Below are 23,090 nucleotides of genomic sequence, written 5' to 3' on the forward strand. Positions count from 1 at the left end.
AACGTCAGTCCTTGAGACACATTAGCTTTTTGTGTCCACCACTTTGCTGCCTGTATCATCACTGGTGCCACCCGTATTGCATCGTCGAAGGATCCCTCCGCCTGATGCCATTGAAGATCGATCTGTTTCTGCCATGGTCTCATCCTTAGCCTGTAGCAAGGTACCAGGGGAATACAAGAGGACATCGTGCCCAGCAAGGATTTGCACCTGCGGACTGAAAGAGACTTTCTTTTTACCAACTCTTGGAAGAGGGACACAATCCTCAGTTGTCTTTCCTCGGAGGGAAACGCTTTGTTGCATTCCGTGTCCAATATTGCCCCCAGAAATGTCGCTGGAGTCAGACACTACATAAAGATTAATGGTCCTCCGGCTACTGCCAATCGAAGATACAGTTTAAAGGAAGGATGAAGGGGATGTGAAAAGTAAGCATCCTGTAAGTCTAGAGTGGTAATATGATCCCTTGGGTTTAAGAGTAGCCGAATGTCAAGGGACAGCATTTAGAAAAAAATTGCTTCTTATGGTAAGTATTCAGAACTCTCAGGCCTAGAATAGGGCGCTATTGAAGGGCATTCTTCCGAACTGGGAAGAAAAATAGGAGTAAAAAACCTTTTTGTTTTTGGAAGATCGGCACCGGTTCTATTGCTCCCTTTCGGAGCATTGTCTGAATCTCCAAACGCATCTGAGTTAGATGTTTTTAGTCTCTTGACCTGTCTGCAGTGTTGGAAGGAGGGAATTGAAGAAAACTGAAGAGTGTGTGAATTTTAGTATATTGAAGCCCATCTATCTGCCATCTTCTGTCCACAATATAGATGGGAAGCAACTCTCCCACCCATGGAACTCGTGGAGAGGAAAAGCAACATGCAGCCAGATCCTGGAGGTTGTCATTAACCATTTTTTTTTTTTTTTTCCCTGACGAACTCCTAGTCCTCTAGGAGCAGACTTTGTATAGTTCCTTGTTTGTTGTAACTCCTATTGTTGACAATATGGTTGTGATGATGAGGAATAACAGGGGTTATCTTCCCTTGTTGATAACTCCCTTTGTAGGATGATTGGCCTCCTTTCCAGTCGCCTCGGAAAGGCACCTAACGGTATCATAGTGTACCCAGGGTATTTGTATTCCCTTTGATATCTTGAAATGCCTCATCCACTTGCTTCCCAATGAATCTTCTCCATCGAAAAGGAGATTCAGGATCCTAATTTTGGACTTCTGGTCTTAAGGCAGTCGACCTTAACCACGTCTGACTCGTTAGCACCGTCGCTCGCCTCATGTCTAATGTTCTCTAGGAAGAGATCCAGGTTAGGCGCCATATTGCACCATATATGCTTGTATTAACTGCCCAGAATAGCAAGGGCATTATCTGCTTTGCCTAAGAGAACAGACATGGATGAGAATCTCTGTCTTGCGTTGTCCAAGCATCTCCACTCCCTGTTCGGAGGTGTTGATATAGGTGCAGAGGGATTCTTAGATTCCTGTTGCGCCACTTGCTAATACACGAAATGAGATTTTGGATGGTTTTGAATGGCTACATGAAATCGTATAAGAAGCAATCCGTTCGTATTGTCGACATAGGAAGCTAGAATCTCTTGCAGCTGTTTCCATTATATTATGGAATCTGCAGAGAAGCCACCCGTCCTGGTGAGGGAGATGCTGGAGATGGATTCAAGCAATCATCCCATTTTTTGTTGGGATCTGTCATTTCTCCCTCTTCCTGGTCATCCTCATCTGTGGTGACCGGATTCTGGTGGTGTATTATTCAAGGAGTTGCCAGCCTACCTTCTTGTAGTGACGCCCTGTTTCTAACTTGAGTTGTAGGGATGGGATTTCCTGAGCAGCTGGTGCCGGCGGAAACCTCTTTCCATAGTCTGTCAGCATAAACTGCAGATCTATCATCATGAAGCATGGCATTCCAACCATTCCTTCCTGGCACTCATGGCGATAGTGCTGTTTTTGTGGTACTCCCCCTATCACTCCTTACAGTCCTTCTCATACTTCACATGTAATTGTGAGGGACTAATAGCGTATCCCAAAAGGTTCTTTTCCTATGAATCCTGCTCTTGAAGCAGTTGCTGATGATTTCTAATCTTGGAATTTTCCTCAACGAGCCCGTTGAGGAGATTGTCATCGTGAACACCAGGTATAAAGAGCTATCCGTCGTCGACGACAGTCACCGTTGCTGGTGACCTCGTTCTCGACATAGTCGTTGTCGCTGCTGTCTTGTAGACGACCACCGTCGTCGACGGCCATCGTAGACAGCCATCGTAGACGACCACCGTCGTCGACGACCCTCGTAGACGACCACCGTCGTCGACGACCCTCGTAGACGACCACCGTCGTAGACGACCACCGTAGACAGCCATCGTAGACAGCCATCGTAGACAGCCATCGTCGTCGACGACCATCGTAGACGACCACCGTCGTCGACGGCCATTGTAGACGACCACCGTCGTCGACGATCATCGTAGACGACCACCGTCGTCGACGACCATCGTAGACGACCACCGTCGTCGACGGCCATCGTAGACGACCACCGTCGTCGACGGCCATTGTAGACGACCACCGTCGTCGACGGCCATTGTAGACGACCACCGTCGTCTACGACCATCGTAGACGACCACCGTCGTCGACGACCATCGTAGACGACCACCGTCGTCGACGACCATCGTAGACGACCACCGTCGTCGACGGCCATTGTAGACGACCACCGTCGTCGACGGCCATTGTAGACGACCACCGTCGTCGACGGCCATTGTAGACGACCACCGTCGTCGACGACCACCGCCGTCGTCGACGACCGTCGTCGACGACCATCGTAGACGACCACCGTCGTCGACGGCCATCGTAGACTACCACCATCGTCGACGACCACCGCCGTCGACACCGTCGTCGACGACCATTGTAGACGACACCGTCGTCGACGGCCATTGTAGATGACACCGTCGTAGACGACCACTGTCGTCGACGACCCTCGTAGACGACCACCGTCGTCGACGGCCATCGTAGACAGCCATCGTAGACGACCACTGTCGTCGACGACTATCGTAGACGACCACCGTCGTAGACGACCACCGTCGTAGACGATGCCGTCGTAGATGATGCCGTCGTAGACGGAGAGGCTGCCTTAGTCTTTAGCTCAGAGGTATAAAAGACTGCTTCAAGAAGGGTTCTTTGACCAGAGGAAGTGATTTTGACGGCTCAAAAGTCGTCTTTTTAACATGATCTTACCCCAAAAGCATGTCCTTTCTTCTCCTTTTCCACAGAGTGAGGAGATTTTGAAGGACTGCGCCCATAAGACCCATGAGTGGTCTTTTTGAGGGCCTTCTCAGGACGTTCCCCTGAGGAATGAGTTTGAGGAGATTTTTATCTCTTATGAGATCTCCTACATGTTGAGGACGCCGCCTCATCACGGTCACTGGGGAAAACCTCCTTTCTGGTCTTAGCATTTGACACCCTATTAAAAGGCGCCCTCCACGACCTCTCAGAACTTACTTGAGAAAATGCGATATATCTTGCGGTTGATCCTTTCTTCTCCTTTCCAGACATTCCTTAAAGAATGTACTTGAAGATAATCCATAGTAGAACAGAATCCAGAAGAATTCGTAAGAACAAAGTTCTTTAAAGAAGTTAAAAAACACAGAGTTTGAGCAGAGCTCAAAGGAGACTCCCTAGCACAACGTGCGGTAGAAAAATCTGAGGGGCAGAAGGTTCTCTCAGGAGTGTTCTAGAGGGTGAGGAGCTCTGATTGGTTCAGGGAAAAGTTTGGGCCTTTTTTACATAACAAAGGCTATGGGTTGCAAAAGGGAAATGGGCCTAGGCCTCTTTTCAGTTTGCTATACTACTAAGCACTGCTTTTTTATATACCGGAGACTCCCGTCTCGACGACGGGGAATGATTCAGGCATGTGAATCTATGAAAGATCCAATACTGGAGTAATCACTAATTCTATACTTAAGGGAGCAAGGAGCAGTTTGCCTTAGATGCTCCCGCTAGAAACAAAAAGTCCTCGACCTGGACAAAACCAAACTCATGGTAGTTATTCTTTGCCAAAAAGCATCCATCACTGGAAGTCAATACAACGTACAATCACCACGACTGTCGATAATTGACAAAAAAGGGAAGAACTTAACACCCATTCAGGCAAGCACAGGGAAATCAGAATCTGCTCCTGGAATATCAACGGCTTAGCCTGTAAAAGCAATGATCCCGAATTTCTTTAATACCAGAGTGCATTTGACCTTCTATTGCTCCAGGAAACTTGGGAAGAAAAAGCATTTGAGCTCCAAGGGTTTACTTCATGCTGCATTCCCGCAAACAAAAACGCCATCTTTGGGCTAAGATCAGGAGGCTTAATGTTCTTCGCCTCAATACCAACAATAGGCGAATTTGATATAATGGTTTTTCACATACCTCCCCCAAGCGCTATACAGGCGGTAAAGATCTTGCTCCGATCAAAAAAGCAGGTTCAGGGAGTCATTATAATTAACCCATATATCCATCCCAAGCATAAATAAAAAACGGTGGAAGACCTGGCAAAAGTGCTGGAAAAAATAATGGAAGTAAGGGAGTCCCGACTGATTCATCCTGGCCGGCGACTTTAATATGCACCTCATTAACAAAGACCAACACATCAACCTTATTCAAGATCTGAATGCAGCATGGGGCGTACCAACACACGGCCCAACGAAAAATCAGAAATCAAGGAAGCACTCAAAAAACTTACTACGACTTTTGGAGCAACTTAACTTAAGGGCCTTAAAAGGTCGCTACGTCGAGGATTATCCACCAGTAGCCATCTTCCATTCCAATAAACAATCTTCTCATCTCAATTACATGTTTATATCTATCTCTAAACATGTTTTTCTGGGTAACAAACTTCAGAATAGGGACGAGTGACCTCAGTGACAACTTGCCTTTAGAGGCTAAATTAAGATCAAACTGTCAACTGGAAACAGCGCCATTTATAGGCCCCGACACAGAAGTCATCTCAAATTTAAAGTGGCTACGGTGCAATGCCGGCAATATTGACTCTATAAGCTGCAAAGCGAAAACCCTTTTCAACGAAATTGCTAGTTCCTCAACTAAGGTGGTGGATGTTTGGCAAAACTTTATACATGCCATCAGAGAGAAAATGGAAAGAATTATGCCTAAAAACTCACGTCAAGGGAAGGGAAATTCAAACGAACCAACCCTAAAAATGAAAACACAAAAACAACTAATAAACCAAAACCTGAGACAACTGCGAAAGGATCAAACGAACCAGAGCCTACATAGTGACCTATGGGTAGCAAAAAAACAGCTCAAGCGGTTGAAATGGGAAAAGCAGAAACTAAGAAATGAAGACCTGTGGGTAAAACTTCTTTATGAAGGGAAACAGAAAAACAGCTCCAAGTTTTGGCAAATGGTCAAAAGATTACAACACCCTGATCATCTAGGTCAAAACTCATACATTTCAGAGGAGGTATGGACAAAATACCTATTAACGCATTTCAACAACGATGACACTATAGAGGACGCCGTTACCAACAATCCTTGCACAAAAGCCACAAGGTCGAAAACGAAAGGAAACGCGAACCACCATACGGGCATAGAAACCCAAGGAAAGTGTGTGCACGGAGCCACTAGCTCATCAAAATTTGATAAATCTAATATAGATGAAGACCCTGCAAAGACTATCGAGCTAGGCCCAACGAACAAGATCTTGCCAGTAGACATCAAACGAAAAATATCGAGGGGGCGACCCACTGGGGCTCCGGGGCCAAATGGCATACCACCGATACTATATAAATCAGACGTGGAGTTTTGGAGCGAATCGTTGGCACCAACATTTAATAATATAAGAAACACCCAGACTCTTCCAGAGTCTTGGCACGGGTCAGTCATCAGCCCGATATACAAACGCGGTAGTAAGAAGCACCCCAGCAGCTATCGGCTCATTGCCCTACTAGATGTGGAGGCAAAATACTTTGCTGGAGTCATCCTGGAGGAACTATCATCATGGGCATCTGTAAACTCAATCATCCCAATTAAGCAAACGGCCTTCTCCAAAGGCCAAGGGACCACAACCAACATCATGGCATTGTCCTCGCTGATGGGAACAGCAAAAGAGATCAAGTCATCTTTATACCTCTTGTTCACCGATTATACCGCGGCATTCGATCATGTGGACCGTAACAAACTCTGGCAGAAACTGAACAATTGAGGAATACCGAAACCCCTCCTAGATGTGCTAATAATGCTCCAATCAAATACCTGGATCAAAATTCAACTTGGGGCAAGTACGCACCTTTCGAACGCCATCAGGACAACAAAAGGGCTAAAACAGGGGTGCGTATTAGCACCACTACTATTCAACCTCTTTTTAGCCGACCTACCTGGGGCCCTCGACAAATGCCCTAATCATGCACCCAAATTGGGGAAAATCACCCTCTCCAATCTCCTATTTGCGGATGACCTGGTGCTGATAAGTCGGACACCAACGGGCCTTCAGCACCTCTTGAACGTAACTCATACTTTTTCTGTAAAAAACTCCCTTCAAATACATTTCAGCAAATCAAAGGTCATGGCTGTGAATTGCAGGAAAAAAAGGAATCTCTGTTGGCATCTGAATGGAGAACAGCTTGATCGGGTGACCTCTTATAAGTACCTGGGAGTAATCCTGGACTTCAAAAACACGTCTAGAGTACAACTTGACTCCTTACGAGGTAAGGCGACGACTATCTACCTGGCATTAAAACCTCTAAAGGCCAAACTCCCCGATCTCACCTTTAAACCTCCCCTTGAAATTTTGCGTGCTAAACTACAGCCTACCCTTACATGCGGCAGCAAATCGCTCCATGGGAAGGATGCCGCATTATTGTATACAGTCATAGCTAACACATATAGGGCCATCTTCAACCTCCCAAAATACATCTCTCCAGCTCAAATCCGACTAGAATTCGGCATCCTCAAACAAACCATAGAAAGGCGGAGCATGTGCGTAGCCAGCTGGCACAAGATCCGCACTGCAGAGACGGGCTCCTTAAGCTCTAACGTATGGAAAGAGCTACTTCGCCAACGGAAATCCTTGCCCAGAGACTACCTTTTTGAATCACTCAAAGTTCTAGGCCTGACTGACATCTGGGAAACATCAATAGATCTATTGTCCCTTAAAAAAAAATCGGCACGCATTGTCTCAGTGATCGAAGACAAGCAGGACCTAGCAAACAGGGCGCACGGCTGGATAACGCTGGGTGACTATGGAAGAATACAACCGCAAGCATCAGTATGAAAAGGAAACAAAGAAAAGCTGCTAAAACTACGCCTAGGCGTAATCCCCATACTCCCCCATCTCCCACCCTGGGAAAGAAACAATTCATCACAGCAGCGTCGCCAGTGTATAATCGCCAAGGAGGACATTGTTCATGTGATCTGCATCTGTCCTAGACTTAGGGACCTGAGACACAACTTCTTAGTACCTTCCTTTAAACTACACGCCGTTCGGACCTGCAGGCAGTCAAACTGTGTTTTAACACCAACAACACTAAATTGAACTGCCAGGTCGTGAGGTTCTTCGATCTGACAAAGAAAAGACTAAACAGTGTTTGACTAACATAAAACGGCTCTGAGGACAACCACAAACTGATCTCAACCAACTTCTTATTTTTAATCTAATTTGACTTGATATGCTTAAATACAAAGGCCTTTTAAATGTACATAGTGGTGTTTTTATAATTTTGTAAAGGTTTTAACTAACCATGTACAAATAAACGTTACCATTTAAAAAAAATATATCTCAACGCAAAGCTTTTCCCTGCTGACAGCGATAAGCACGCTTCATCACAGACACTGCCTATCTTTCTCCATTATTGTTACAACAGCGTTAGGCACTCTTTTATAACCTTTTTAACTCCGCTTTTCAACGCAGTCATCTCCTCATCTTCCCCATATTATCAATGCCTACTGCTGTTTTTCATCGTTTTCACAGCGATAGGCACGCTTTTCAACTCCACATTTCAGCATGAACATCATTTCATCTCCTCATTAAATCCTCAATTTTCAACACTCACAGCATTTTGCATATTGTATTACGTGATCACAGCGATAGGCACGCTTCTCAACTCCACATTTCAACGTGATTATCATATCATCTTCTCATTACACCTTCAATTTTAAATGCTGACAGCATTTTGCATATTGCATCACAGCGATAGGCACGCTATTACACCTGTTTCTACAGCGATAGGCAAGCTTATTATAAACTTGCATATTGCATTTCATTGCAGCGATAGGCACGCTTTCACCATTTTGCAAATTTTTAATAAAGTACATTATCTTTGTTTCACAAGTTTATATTCATCGCCATGGCTTCTTCACAACAATTTCATACACCTGCTCCATTTTTACAAGTTCCGGGTTAACCTCCTCTCAAATGGCACAAATGGTTAAAGGGCTTTGAGAACTACTTAGTGGCCATTGATGCTACCAAATACTCTCCAGCTCGCAAGGTCACTATTCTCTATGGCTGTCTGGGTGTTGCTGCTCAACAAGTTTTTGAGAGCCATCCAGTATTTCCTTCCCCTCCCGATGCAGGAGATAATTGGGATACTTACTAAGAAGCTCTTGCACGACTTAATAAGCAATATGACGATGAACCTAGCATTGTTTTAGAGCGTCACAATTTTTTCAAAAGCAAACAAAACGTAGACGTAATGTGGAAGACTACATTGCTCAACTCAGAATTCTAGCCTCTACTTGTGAATTTGGTCTAAGTACAAACACTTCTATTAGAGATCAAATCATTTGCCTGTTTTTCAAAGAAAATCCAAGAACGCTTGCTAAGTTGTAAAAATCCCACTCTAGCAGAAACCGTAGATATTGCTAAAGGCATTGAATGAGCAACTATTTCATCCAAAATTTTGCAATAAAGCATTTCTCAACCTAGTATTCACATGATTGACCAACATTCTCATTCCACTTCTACCACCTGTTCCGTGGACCTTCTTAATAATTCTGTCAGACAACCAGTTAGGAAACCCACCATTTGTTATAGGTGTGGCTCAAGAAGTCATCTTGGCAATTCCCCTAATTGTCCTGCATCTGGTAGAAAATGTTCCTTGTGGAAGAAAATTGGTCACTTCCCATCAGATTGCAGAGGTCGCAAAAGTTTTAACAGAGTTATTAACAAAGAATTTAACGAAAATCTAGAGTCCTGTTCAACCAGACTTAACGATGTTTTGTTGTCAATTGAATGTGATTCTGTTGAATTGTCCAAAGTCAAGGGTCCTTGGTGTGAGTTAATTGTTGGTACACTTTCTCTACAAGTCAAAGCTGACTCAGGTTCACCAATCACCATTTTATCAGATCTTACATTCAATGCAAATTGGGGTAGTAGTATTACACTTTGCAAGTCTGATGTCAACCCTAAAGCATTTGGCGAAAAAGATATTGATATGTTAGGCTACTTTCATTCCAATATTGCATGTCTTGCGAGATACACTTTTATAAAAGTCTACGTTGCTCTTAAAGGCAGAAATATTTTAGGTTGGTTGGATCAAGCCAGGATGGGTTTAATCCTCAAACCTGGTTCTGACCAACCCATTGCTTTAGGTGATATTCCACAGGATTATTACACTAGTCACGAACATGGAAACTTTAATGTTGCAGAGTTGTCATTACCTAATCATAAAGTTGATAACTTACTCAATGTATTTCCCAATGTTTTTCAGAATAAAGTAGGCACAGTGTTGGGTTTCAAGCATGAAATTCGCCTTAAGCCCAACGCACAACCCATCATCCACAAAGTTCGTCCTCTTCCTTTAAGAACAAGAGATGAATTGAAGACAGTTTTGAAAAACTTGTATGATGAGGGAATTATTACACCCTGTGATTCATCTGAATGGGTTTCTCCCATAGTTTTAGTGCGCAAAAAATCTGGCGAGGTAAGATTATGCGCCGACTTACACTCCCTGAATAATAATATCATTGTGGATTGCCATCCATTAACCAAAATTCATGATCTACTAGCTAATTTGGGTGGGGCCAAGTATTTCTCCCTTTTGGACCTAAAGTCCGCGTATCATCAAATTCCTTTATCCCTTGAGTCTCAAGAATTAACAACTTTTGTTACGCCATTTGGAGCCTACAAGTATTTAAGACTCCCATTTGGTTTAGCTTCGGCAGCTAGCATTTTCCAAAAGTTAATAGATAATTTACTGCAAAACATTCCTGGGGTACAGGCTTACCAGGACGATATTCTAATCTTTGCCATTGACATTTCTGAACATGATCAGACCCTTGTAAATTGTTGGGAGTTTTGGAGAAAGCTGAAATGACTGTCAGGCATGCAAGTTTGGTGTTCAAGAATTTGATTATTTGGCCCATTCTCTTTCACCCAACTGCATCAAACCTACGTTTTCATTAATAAAGGCCATTAGAGATGCCACGTCTCCAAAAGAAAGGGATTCCCTTCGCTCGTTTCTTGGTCTGGTAGAATATTATGCTGGATTTGTTCATGGCTATGCCCACATTTTTTTAACCTTTGAGAGAGCTCTTGAGAAAGGGATTAAAGTTTGCCTGGTCAGATGACTTACAAAAAGTTTTTGAGCATGTAAAGAAACTCATTGAGGATTCACCAGCTCTGCATCCTTTTTCAGATGGTTGAAAGGGTTTTATCACAGTTGACACCAGCCTCACTGGTTTAGGAGCCGTCTTGGGACAATGGGTGAGACACAAAGAACAAACGGTTGCCTTCGCATCCACAACACTTCTACCAGCTGAAACTAGGTACAGTACTATAGAAAGAGAGGCCCTGGCTTGTGTTTGGGCCATACAGAAATTCAAATCATATATTTGGGGTCATGAGTTGAAATTTTTACGGACCACAAACCTCTTCTTACAGGGCTTCTGCAAGACTTGTTAGACTTCTGTCAAAACGACACGAATTTCACTTTATCATCAAACATATTCCTGGGGGCAAAAATTTCAGGGCGTATTGTCTTTCAAGAATGTCTTTAAATGATAATTCCGTTGTTGATGATGACATTGAATGTGTAGTTGCTACAATTGATGCTACTGCGGAATGCCAACCCATTTCTGAGACTGATTGGAATTCAACCTTCAATAATGATGTCACACTTCCAAAGGTCAAAGACTTTATTGTTAACAAATGGCCTGAGCGTAGAACCCTTTCTCCAGATTTAAAAGCTTTTACAAACGTAGTGGAAGAACTTTCTTTAGTAAACAACATGATTATGCGCAATGATTTATTTGTTCCACCTGAATCCTTACGAAATCTGATCATTTGTTCAGCTCATCAAGGACACCTGGGCGTTATCAAAACATGTCAACGCATCAAACAATTCTACTGGTGGTCCTCCATGGATGCACATGTCAGGAAAGTGATCGATAATTGCAAACGTCTTGACAAACATTGGAAAACTCTGTCCACTCCTTTATGGCCTGTACCACTTCCTGCAGGTCCATGGGGCAAAGTAGGTTTGGACTTTTCTGGTCCTTATGATATTTTACCAACTGAGAACAAATGTATGATTGTTTTGGTTGACTACCATACAAATGGTTGTACTATTTTTGTAATGTAGCATCAACTGATAATGCTGTCAAATTTTTACAAACAGTGTTTGATGGTGAAGGTTTTCCTAAAACCATTGTCACTGATAACGGGACAGACTTTGTTTCTCAAAAGATGTGTTCTGTTCTTAAGACACATGACATTTCTCACTTTAAGGTTGCATTGTATTCCCCCTCTTCGATTGGAGTGGTTGAGAGAAGTAATCGAATCATCAAGGAAGGAATACAAACTGCAATCTCCACCAGGTTAGACCCTTTGTCATTTAGACATGACAAAGTTTGGGCATATAATACCACTCCACATGCCACTACTGGTATTGCACCATTTGCTTTACTTAGAAAAAGAAAAGTGCATACACATCTTAATCCCAGTTGGTTACATGAAAATGGTAATTTTTCTTTTAATTCTCATTCTATCCAAGAACATGTTAAAGCTAAACAACATGCCATGAAATCAAGCTTTGATGCAAGTAAACACTCCTTGGATCAGCCCTTACAAAAAGGGGATGGGGTACTCATCAAAAATCCTAAAAAAGTCCTGAAAGGACAATTGCAGTTCTCTTCTCCAACACTAGTTACAGATGTCAGTAAAAATTCTTCCCTTCTTGATAACAAAGGGTGGTGAAACAAGAGGGCTCTTTTCAAGATCTCCCCCCCTTCAGGCCTCTGTCATCCGAAAATATGCCTCTTCAGAGTCAGATCATTGTGACTGGTTTGATTTGGTTGATGAGCAACCTTCTTCTAGTCGAGTTTTAGAAACAGTTTTTGGTGAATCTTCCGAGGCGACAGCTAAAAGAGCATCACGTCTTACACAGATTTCTTGCAGATTAAGAGACTTTGTTTTGGAATAGTAATGTACCTTTGCCTCACACAGCTTTTATTCTGGTTTCAACCTTTGTATTTAGTTTATTATTTTGTTGCCCTTCAAAGAGGGGAAGATGTTGTATAATTACATGCTTGTAACTTTGTCAATGATGTGTTGCGAGTCTCGTGAAAGCACGCGACTCATTTCTTCTACATTTAGGACTTACTCAGTGTTCTAGAGTGATGCCTTCCAGTCTGGAAGATTCCTTAGCAACGCCACTCTGGACGTTGGCTTCTTGTAATGTAATGTAATGATGTCTTGTAAAGCGCATGAATCACCCCACATGGGGTATCTCTGCGCTGTAGACCGCTGGGGAACCCGTCCTGGCTTTCTCTGTGAGATGGTCCCTACTGGGTATCTCCAAGGTGAAACCAGGCATGCCCGGCGTATGTGGGGGGCCGTTGTGGAGAAGTTAATGATTCACTACAGCGACTGACTAAGAACAGTTCTAGGAACCTTGATTTTCATAACAGGTCCTAATAACGCTGACAAATAGCAATTGAACAAAATCCCTTGCTGGTCTTTTTTCTTATAATAAGTATTGCCCGAGCCCGCAAGGGTATATTGGGTTGCTCACCCACATATCTTGTCTGTTGTGCAGATGAGGCAAGCTAATGCCCAGAGTTGCAGAGTGTGATTCCTGGTTGGAGTAGGCACTGAGGCGAGAATTATCGAGTCTGCTGACCCTGGTCCACGACCCTGCCGCGTCAGGAATTGAACCCTGGTCCCGGGACGTCCTCTGCTTCTGGGTCTGCCACACCACTCCACTGGACGGCTCTGTTTGGGGTGTTTTCCTGTACTTTGAATACATCTAGACTTCAGCTACAATCAAGACTTTTACTGTCTTAAATAGCCACCAAACACAGCTAAAATCAAAACCACCATTATCAGAAGCACTCCTAGGTTTATACCAGCAAAGGGGGCTTGACGCCAGCAGGGGATGCTACCAAAAGACTATGCAGCCAGAATGTCAAAGTGGCATGAATAAAACGAGGGAGAGAGCAATAAAGAAAGGAGGAGTAACACACAGCCAGAACAACACAGATTGCAAGGGCAGGTACGGTGTCAGGAGGAAAGCGCACACAGATGACAGTAGCACCAAGATGCTGGAGGAATTGCAGGGAGGTGAAAAGGTGTGAGGGAGAGTGTAGTTTAGCAAGTGGAAAAGGGCATGAGGGAGAAAGAAAAAAAAACACTGTCAAGAGTGCTCAAACAAAATCTTTAATGCAATTTTCGCCTAAAATAATTCAAGAAAAATGTAACTTCCTGAGATCTTTCACTCAATGTGCTACTAGCCTGTAACTGAAGGCCCTTGCGCGCCTGAGATACACTTCCATCAAAATAGACAAAGCAGTTGGAGCGAAACTTAGAACAAATTTAAAATCTGCAGAGTAGGCTTGGTTCCCAGGAAGAAAGTAAAAAATGGTAAGTCCCTACAGGTTTGCATATTTATTTTACAATTTTCCTGTCCTGGAAAAAGGATAAGGCGCTTGCAATGCCCAACATATCTTCTCAGAAAACACATTTATGACAAATTGTGCTGATGATGTAGGTAGGTAGGTAGGTAACACTGAGATGCTGAAAAAGCTGGCAGTAAAGGTAACTGAGGAAGGCAGTTACCTCCAGATTTCGGCAAGCAGCATTTCTTGACTGTAAAGGTCTCGTCTCCAGCCCTCAGAGAGCAGCCTTTCAGGCTTTCGGTGAGTTCCTTCACACTGGAAAATTCTTTGTCCCAACCTTCAAGGATGAACAAGTTCTCCTTCTGATGGATACGGAACTGTTTGTAGATGAGCCCATTGTGCATCCCACTCATCTGCATAGAGATGGAAACAGGGATTATCAAGCAGAAAGTAACTGAGCCAGCCTGTGGAAAGGTTCAACAGCTCATGTCGCACCACATATGGGACCATTTAAGCAATAATGTCGTTCATAGTATGAATCATAAAGTCTACATGTGGTAAACATGCTTGGAAGTATGCCTGGAATAGAAAGAGATCACAAGGAATTTGAAAGAATATCTTTGCACAACCTTTATTTTTGCCTGGGCTGCCAAACGGACAAGTTACTTACCTTTGTTAATGCGTTATTTGGCACAGACATGATCTAGCTGCAGATTCCTTACCTTTGAACTTCCAGGCTGCATCCGGAAGGTTTTGATAGCAGTACCCCTGTGCACTAATAGGTGGCGTCAATTGACTCCACAGGACGTCATAGGCATCAGGTTCGGCGTCTTGGTGACATCTGCGTTGTCAATATAGGGGACAACCCCGGCGCGCTGATGTCAGTACTTTTCACAACTTTCCAGTCCAGAAGCACAGAGCAATAAAGTGACTGACCATGGTGTATGAAAAAACAACTAGGGCCCTGAAGGGGAAACAGCCTTGGCACTAAACCAATCCACAGTGCAGGGAGGATGGGTGGGGCAGGAAGGAATCTACGGCTAAATCATGTCTCTACCAGATGAGGGGTTACCGAAGGTAAGTAACTTGTCCATCTGATAGAAACATCTAACTTCAGGTTCCTTACCTTTGAACTGATACCCAAGCAATGCAATCCCTGGAGGACGGACTGCGGAAAGGTTTTAGACTAAGAAATCCTGCAAGACAGAGTGGCCAAAGAGGCCCTCCCTGTGGACTTGAGAATTCAGGCAATAGTGTCTGGCGACAGTGTGCAGAGATGACCACGTGGATGCTTCGCAGATGTCACTAACCAGGACACCAAGTTGAAGAGCCTTGGTAGCTGCCTGTGCCCTGGTAGAATGGGGCCTAAGGCCTTCAGGAGGCTGTTTCTTCACCAAGGCTAAGCATATTTTCATGCAGAGGATGACCCAGTGTGAAATGGTCCTCTTCTGAAAGGCTCGTCCCTTCCTTGCTCCAACATAACATACGAAAAGTTGGTTGTCCACCCCGAACTCTTTAGTGCGAACAAGGTAGAACAATAATGCTCTTTTTGGGTCCAGACAGTGGAGACGCTTCTCTTCCTTGGAAGGATGCAGAGGTGTATAGAAGGTGGGCAGAGTAACAGATTGAACCAGATGGAAAGGTGAAAGGCTCACTATTGTGGATCACTACTTTGTCCGGGAAGACGGTCAGGTAAGGAGGCGGAGATGGCAGAGCCTGAAGTTTGATCACGCTCCGGGCAGAAGCTATTGACGCTAAAACGGCTGTTTTGATAGTGAGCAGCCGGAGGGGCAACTGTGCAGAGGTTCAAACGGTGCACATATCAAACAGGTATGGACCAAATTATAGTACCATTAGGGCATATTAAAAGGAGAAGGGGGAACAGCTGGTTAAGCCCCTTCAAAGATCGCTGTACAAGAGGAGACTTAAAAAGTGATGGCTGATCTGGCAGCCAAAGGAAAGCAGACGGGCCGAAAGGTAGCCCTTCAGAGTGCTCAGAGCAGAGTTCTGTTGGGCCAAGGAGAGAAAGAAAAAAAGAACATCTGACAGAGAGACATACAAAGGGTCAAGAGACCATTCTGTACAGTTTTTACAAAATGTTTGCCATCTGCAGGCATATACCGACTTCTTGTAAGGACGCCTGGCTGCCAGAATAACCTCACAGACTTCGGCAAGAAGGTCAAAAGCTGTCAACTGTTGCCGCTCAATCTCCACACAAGGAGGCTGAGAGTGGACATGTTGGGGTGGAGAACCCTCTGCTGCGACAAAAGATCCTCCCAAAGTGGCAGCCTGACCAGAGCATCAGTGCTCATTTTCAGAAGCTTGGGATAAGAGACTCTTCGTGCCCAGTCTGGAGCCACAAGGAGGACTTGGGCCTGGTTACTCCTGATCTTCTTGAGCACTCTTGGTGGGAGTGGTGTGGGAGGAAAGGCATAACGGAGGCCTGTGCTCCACACGTGATGAACAGCATCGCTGAGCGAAAGCTTCCTTGTAAACTCCAACACCTAAAACTGCTCACATTGTGAATTCTCTTCGGAGGCGAATAGATCTAACCAAGGCTCTCCCAACTGCTGAAAGAGACCTTGCACTGCCTCTGGATGGAGACGCTACTAGAGATCTGCAAGGCACCGGCAGGTGAGTTTGTCCGCTTTGGCATTCAGAGAACTGAGCAGATGTTAAACCCCCAGGGAAATGCACTGTTGTTCCTCGACAAAGGATCAACGATCCCACTCCACCCTGCTTGTTGCAGTACCACCTGGCGGTAGTGTTGTCTGTGAACACCTGAACTTGCCTTCCTTTGAGGGATAGTAAAAAGGCTTTCAGTGCCAACTGGATCGCACAAAGCTCCAACTGGTTGATATGGAGCTTGGCTTCTGTCAAGAACAGAGTCCTCTGATCTCCACCTCTCCCAGATGGCCGACCCATCCCGGAAGGGACGCATCCGTCACTACTGTGAAGTCTGGGTGGGAAGAGAGAGGGGTCTGCCTCTGAACCAATTGAGGTTTGTCAGCCGCCACCCCATGTCATTCACGGTTCCCTACGATATCCAAACTAGGTCGGCGAGATCTCCCAAATGCAGTGCCCATTGGAACTTCAGGTCCCACTGCAGAGCCGGCATGAGCCATCTGGCATGGTCCACTAGCAGGATGCAGGAGGCCATGAGGCCCAACAGCTTCAGAGTCATTCTCACCGAAATCCTGGATATAGGCTGAAACACTGGTATCATAGCCTGAATATCCTGGACTCGCTGCTCAGGAGGATAAGCCCAAAACTGTGCCCAGAACTGCTCCGATAAAAGGGTGTCAGGTGTGACTCCGGCATGTTGATAGTGAACCCCAGTGAATGCAGGAGGTTCGCTGTAGTCTGGAGGTGGGAGAAGACTTCTTGGGATGAGCCCACCTTCAACAACTATTCGTCGAGCTAGGGGAAGACGGAGAGCCATGATCTCCGCAGATGGGCTGCAACCACCTCCTTCACCTTCGTGAACACCCGAGGGGCACTGGTGAGGCTGAACGGAGCACGATAAACTAAAAGTGATAAACAGCAGATAGCGACGATGGCCTGGCAGAACAGGAATGTGGAATAAGTCGTCCTGCAAGTCCAAAGCTACAATCCAGTCTCCCAGGTCCAGGACAGAGAGGACGTGAGCAAGAGTGAGCTGCTTGACCTTCTCCTTTTTGAGGAAGTAGTTAAGGGCCCTGTGGTCGAGGACAGGACAAAGGACTCCGTCCTTCTTTGGAACCAGAAAAATAGAGGAATAGCAACCACAGCCTATTTCTGGCCCGGGACCCCTCTCAATTGCTCCCGTGGCCCAGAGAGTCTTGCCTTCCTAACGGAGTAAGGCAAGGTGATCCTCCGTCAGCCGATCGTAAGTTGGAGGGATGGAGGGAAGGGGTAGTATTGAAGGGGAGGGAGTAGCTCCTTCAGACTATTTGCACCACCCACCTCTCAGAGGTGACATCTCACCAGTGGTAGATGTGATGGTGTATCCTGCCACCAACTGGATATCCATGATCCGCAGGGATTGGACCAGGAAGGTTTTGCGGCTGAGGAGAAGTTTGTGGCATGACCTGACTTTTGGCCACCCGACACATGAGGCCGGGGTGAACCACGTCCTTGGCCCGCAGAGGTTGCTGGACTTGAGGGGTCCTCTGGCTGGAATAGGATTGGCACGGTTGGATGCTCCTTCCGTAGCCACGAAAGGGGTAAAAAGCAGACACAGGCTGGGATAAAGTGGGGAGGCTCAGGGACTTGGCCATAGCCCACGAGTCCTTGAAGTGTTCAAGTGTTGCATCTGCCTTGCCTCCGAAGAAAGAGGCAACATCAAAGGTCAAGTCCATGAGGTTAGCTTGGACATCCCCAGAAAAGCCAGACGTCCTCACTCAGGCGAGGCGGCCATTCAAGGAAATCGGTCTGCCTAGCGAGTCTGTCGTGTCTAAGCCACATCATATGGTAAACTTGGCTGCATCTCTCCTGTCTGTAGCAGCCTGGGAGAGGAGAGCCCAGTCGTCTTTCGAGACTCTGGGCATCACTTGGGCAAACGTATCCCATAGCGAATGGGAGTACCGGCCCAAGGCGCATGCAGTGTTTACCGACCTCAATGCTAGGCTGGTGAAGAAAAGAACTTCTTACCAAAGCTGTCTAGCTTTTTGAATACCCTGTCCGGAGGTGTGGAAGGGAACGCACCATAGGAAGTGGAGGCTTGGGCCACGAAGCTCTGTATGGTGGGATGAGTAGGGAGGAAAGCTGTGTCGCCCGGTGCAGGGAGGTGACAGCAGGCAATTTTTCTATTAGCAGGTGCCCCTGTGCTGGGCTTGGACCAGGTGCCCAGTAGAACATCTGTCAAGGCCTCTTTGAAAGGCAGCAGGGGTTCCAAGGAGGAGATACCAGGCTGCAGGACCTCCGTCAATATGTTAGTCTTGAAGGCCACCGAAGGAAGCTGCAGGTCCAACACCTACGCCGCCCTACGCATCACCCAGGTCCTCATAATAGTCCAGTTCTTGATAGGGTTGCAAGATTTCTAAGGGATCCTGCTGTCCCTCCTGATGCTCATCATCTATGCCGATACCTTCCGAATAGGGCAGGTTGAACAGCTCTGTCTGCAATGGTCTCGGCTTTGGCGGGCACCCGACCAGCTCCGTGTCGTCTGGAATGATGATGGCGTAGGTGCTGCCGGTGTGTGGCGCTGAGGACCTCGACATGTAACGCGGCGCCACGGAAGGTCGTAGAGGTACGACCGGCGCTGGCCCGGATCCAGGGATGGATCCAAGAGGAGGCCATTGCGCAGGGGCAAAATCCAGAGGCGCAGAACCCACAGGATCTCCATCAGCTAAGCCTGTGGGGCCCAAAGGCATGCCGGCAGGGTCAGGTCACCTAAATACGGAGCACATGGTGTCTTTAAATTATTTTAATTGGGCAGGGGTCCCTCCCAGCTCCAGAAAAGGAGGGAGACGCGGAGCCGACCCTGGCACCCGCTAAGCAGAGCGAGGCCTCAGAAGTCAAACGTCTCGTCACTCGATGGACAGGGCAAAGCCGAAGCACGCTTCGAATTCTTGTGCTTTTTACGGTGCATCTTACCATATCGTGATGACTTTGAGGAAGAAGATTTCGACCCCCTGGAGCGGTGCTTGGACCTTCCTGTCGAACAAGACTGGGAGCAAGATCGACAAGGCAACCTCCATAGCACCAGATGCTGGGACACAATTAGCTTTAGGAGTGCTCCTTGAAAGCAGAGAAGTTTCGATGGACAAAGCAGCGTTAATGAATTATATAAAAGGGCTCCCAAATCTTCTTCCAGGGGGAAAAAGTCGTGAAAGACACACATAAAAACCTCTGTATCACTATATGAATTACGGGTTACATGGGGGAAGCAAGAGGTCCTTCCATTACCGAAGCGCAGCAGCCGCTGCCCTCGGTCGAAGCACAATAAACGAAAATGGTCCAAATGTCCACAGAACGACGTAGATAGTCTCCACAAGGTGCGGAAACGGGAACCAGCGGCTCAGCCACGCAACAGAATGTCGTTCCTGGGCGAGCCGGAGAGCGAGTCCAACACAACTGGCACAACGGAGTCCAAGTAGCGGTAGAAGGGGAAACTAAGGAACCATGAGGACGGAAACAAGGCGGGGGCAGGCTCGACCAAGGAAAACGAGGGAAACTAAATGGGACTGGAAAGGGACAGGAATCAAAAACGGGATAACGGATCCAAACAGCAATGACTCACGAGCCCGTGAACAACAAGAGAAGGAATCCACGGAGGAGAACTGGAAACAGGACCTGGACAAATCCCTAACATGGAAAAAGAAACCAAGCAACAAGGCAGGGGCATGCACAGCATTTAACCCCCGGCAGGTAAGTCATGTGACGCGAAAAAAACATGGCCATGGAAAGGGGACAGGGTGATTCCTAACACTTAACACCCATGTGTGTAAACTTTCATCACAACTTAAGCATCACATCACCATTTTTTTTTTAAAGAATCATCTCAAGATTTAATTCTTTTCCTTTGTTGCACCCATCTCCTGAGTCCTGAAACGTACTCATCTTCCAACACATTGAGCAACTTCAAAACAGCACTTGCTACCTTCTTACACTCAAAGAGCTTCCTTTGATCTACAACCTCCACTGTAAACGTCTTTGCACAGTCTATATCTAATGAACTGCTGTAAATGTTTGGTTAGGTTTCTATGTCCACACTCTCCCACATATAATGTTCCATTCACTGAGGAGTTCCTATGCGCTTCTTCATATAGCTTCTTCACTGCACTTTTATTCGAAATGCCCAGCAAGTAGAATCCACTTTCCATTGCAGACACACCTTTCAATAATGAATTAAAGACTTAAAAGTTCTGTTACAATAAACCTTCATCACAGTACTATGTGCTTCTACAGTGCCAAAATACATAGTTCCAATAGGGTGTTGGATTAAACACGCTTGTTTACCTCTGTCCTCTTCACCACAGACATGATCATCCGGTGGAAGTCGACAGCGCTCCATCGGATCACATATAGGCCTTCTTCTCTCTCCTCCCTTCTTAGCTTTGCCAAGATGAACTCTTCACTGAAATAAAGTAAATGGTTACACAGACACAAATATTAGAAAGTAACAGAACCACAAGCACCCAGGGAACTGCCTATTGTTCACACTAAACTAGACATAGCTATATCTATAGAAGAAGTAACATCAAACCTATCTACAATTACATTTGGTTTTGGTCATTTAAAAATTACTGTGTGATGGGAATAAGGCATTCTAAAAGATACAACCATTTTGTAACTCCACTGTTCATCTCTAGAGTTCATGAAAGTAAATTATAAACAATGCAATAACTATTTTATCCTCAGTCATACCCATCCTTCCAGTGACAAGCCAGCAGTATTCAAGGACCCGTACGATGCTGACACTTGCTAAGGCACAGTGACCCCATCACAAGGTACTCTAGTGTCTGGCACATGGCCAAGCACCAGAGTAGGCCATGTTTCAAATTTCTTTTGAAATTGTTTGCACTCTCCCAAAACTGGGAACGAGAAGAACAGCTGAGCCAGGGAAGAGCTCACGCCAACCTTTATAGAAAAGGATGGAGAATGAGGCCTTTTCTGAAAGCAAAAACATGCCCAAGGAAATCTGTGGAAGAGCTCTTAAGCAAGGGGTATCGGCCCAAGTCACTGCAGGAAGAACTGCTATGTCTACAAAAAGGCAATATACAACTCAAAATAATATGTATTACATTAAGAATGGCAAAAAATATATTCATTGACTAAGAAAGGTAATGCTATAATTCTACCATCATCTAGTTAAAAGGTTGGAGTGTGTCTAAAACATAATAATAGAGAACTTTGCCAACAGCCTTTTTATGTGTATTTGTTGACACTATTGTCATGAGCCTTCACCAGAAGACAGTGGCCTGATGAATATATGCCTTGAAGAAGAAAGCGACATTTCAAAATTGCAATCAGGAAGTAGTAACTGCACGGCAAAAACATACTAAACTCAAGGACAGGAATGACACAAGAAGAACTAGTAAAAAAAAGAGTACAGACTGAAGTTCGTTTTGATGGAAAAAGTACACAAAAACAAGGTAGAACAGGATGCAGCCTGCCGAAAGCTTTCTAGGATAAAGAAAAATACACCAAGCACCCAACGTATGTGGGTCATGCAACGTGACTCATGAACCTGAGGCTACTAAGGAAACAGAAGCTGAGTAGGCTAATGTGACGTTTCATAGAATTGGTCTTGATGCTTATTGTTTCCATGTTGTGAAATATCCCATGGTTGCGACCAGGTTGCTCTTCTCTATGTGGATTATGTCAAGGCTTGGCATAGCACAGATATGTGGGAAGGGTATGCCCAGACGTGGGTCCTGTACTCACTACGCCACTAGAGTCAAGCTATCCTGGCTGATGACTGCTGATAGCCAGAAACCGGTCCAAGGAAGCGGATTCCGGTCCAGGGAAGACATGGCTTGGCAGTTCGGGCTGGACTGTTCCCATGAGGCACAGGGTCAAGACTGATTTGCATACGGCCATGTCTGAACTGGGGTGGCGTGGTGAGCAAAACAACAATGGATTAAACCCAGATCTGTGACTGGGGGTGAATGTTTTTCCAATGTGCAACATTCCGTCCATCATCTTGTGTGTTTTGCGATAGCACAGATTACAACACAAAAACAATGGAGTTTTTATACACGCTCACACCACCTGTGAAAATATCACATTTGTCAATTCTAGTCTGCACTAGCTTCTTCATTCTTAATTGCTCCAGGTTAATGTGGCAAGGTGCAGGATGCTCAAGTCTCATGAATTTGGCTTTAATTCATGGAGGAATTCCAATCAAAAGTTGCCTGGGAGACCATACCCGAGACCAACGGCAAGACTTACTGCATGGGTCCGTGAATGCCATTCAAGACACTCCTCACCAGGCGAGGAGGTGCAACCTCTTGGCACAGATAGTGGTTGGAGTCCACGAGGAGCCGGAAGTAGCCATCGATTAGGGCCACTAATGAGAGGGCTTCTTCGGAGGAAGGGAGGACCAGCTCCTGCAAGAGAACACAGGAACAATCAATTGTTACAGTGCTGTGCAGCTAGGTGTCCCCAAGCAGCAGGTATCTTCTTTCAGTCTCACATATCTCTTTATAGTTTACAAATGCTGAAACAATATCAAAAGAAACCAACACTTTCTTAAAAGAAATGCATCAAAAAATAAGGCACATTTATTATTGCATCTGCTGATACAGCTAAAGAAGAACATTGAAATACACAGATT

The 23,090-nt window shown here is 45.4% G+C and overlaps 1 protein-coding gene across 2 annotated transcripts in view; it reads right to left on the reverse strand.

Annotated features, from left to right (window-relative positions):
- The window catches only part of TYK2 (tyrosine kinase 2), an 841,948-nt gene that overhangs the window by 327,116 nt on the left and 491,742 nt on the right, over positions 1-23,090 (reverse strand). For both annotated transcript variants that reach the window (XM_086959057.1, XM_086959053.1), the window contains exons 8-10: positions 22,706-22,863; positions 20,771-20,888; positions 14,049-14,241 (exon numbers count right to left, since the gene is read on the reverse strand). In XM_086959057.1, coding sequence (XP_086815183.1) covers positions 14,049-14,241; positions 20,771-20,888; positions 22,706-22,863 — 469 coding nt within the window. The remainder of the gene's footprint in view (positions 1-14,048; positions 14,242-20,770; positions 20,889-22,705; positions 22,864-23,090) is intronic.

The sequence above is a fragment of the Lissotriton vulgaris genome, chromosome 1_1 (assembly GCF_964263255.1).
Source record: "Lissotriton vulgaris chromosome 1_1, aLisVul1.2, whole genome shotgun sequence".
NCBI classification, from domain to species: domain Eukaryota; kingdom Metazoa; phylum Chordata; class Amphibia; order Caudata; family Salamandridae; genus Lissotriton; species Lissotriton vulgaris.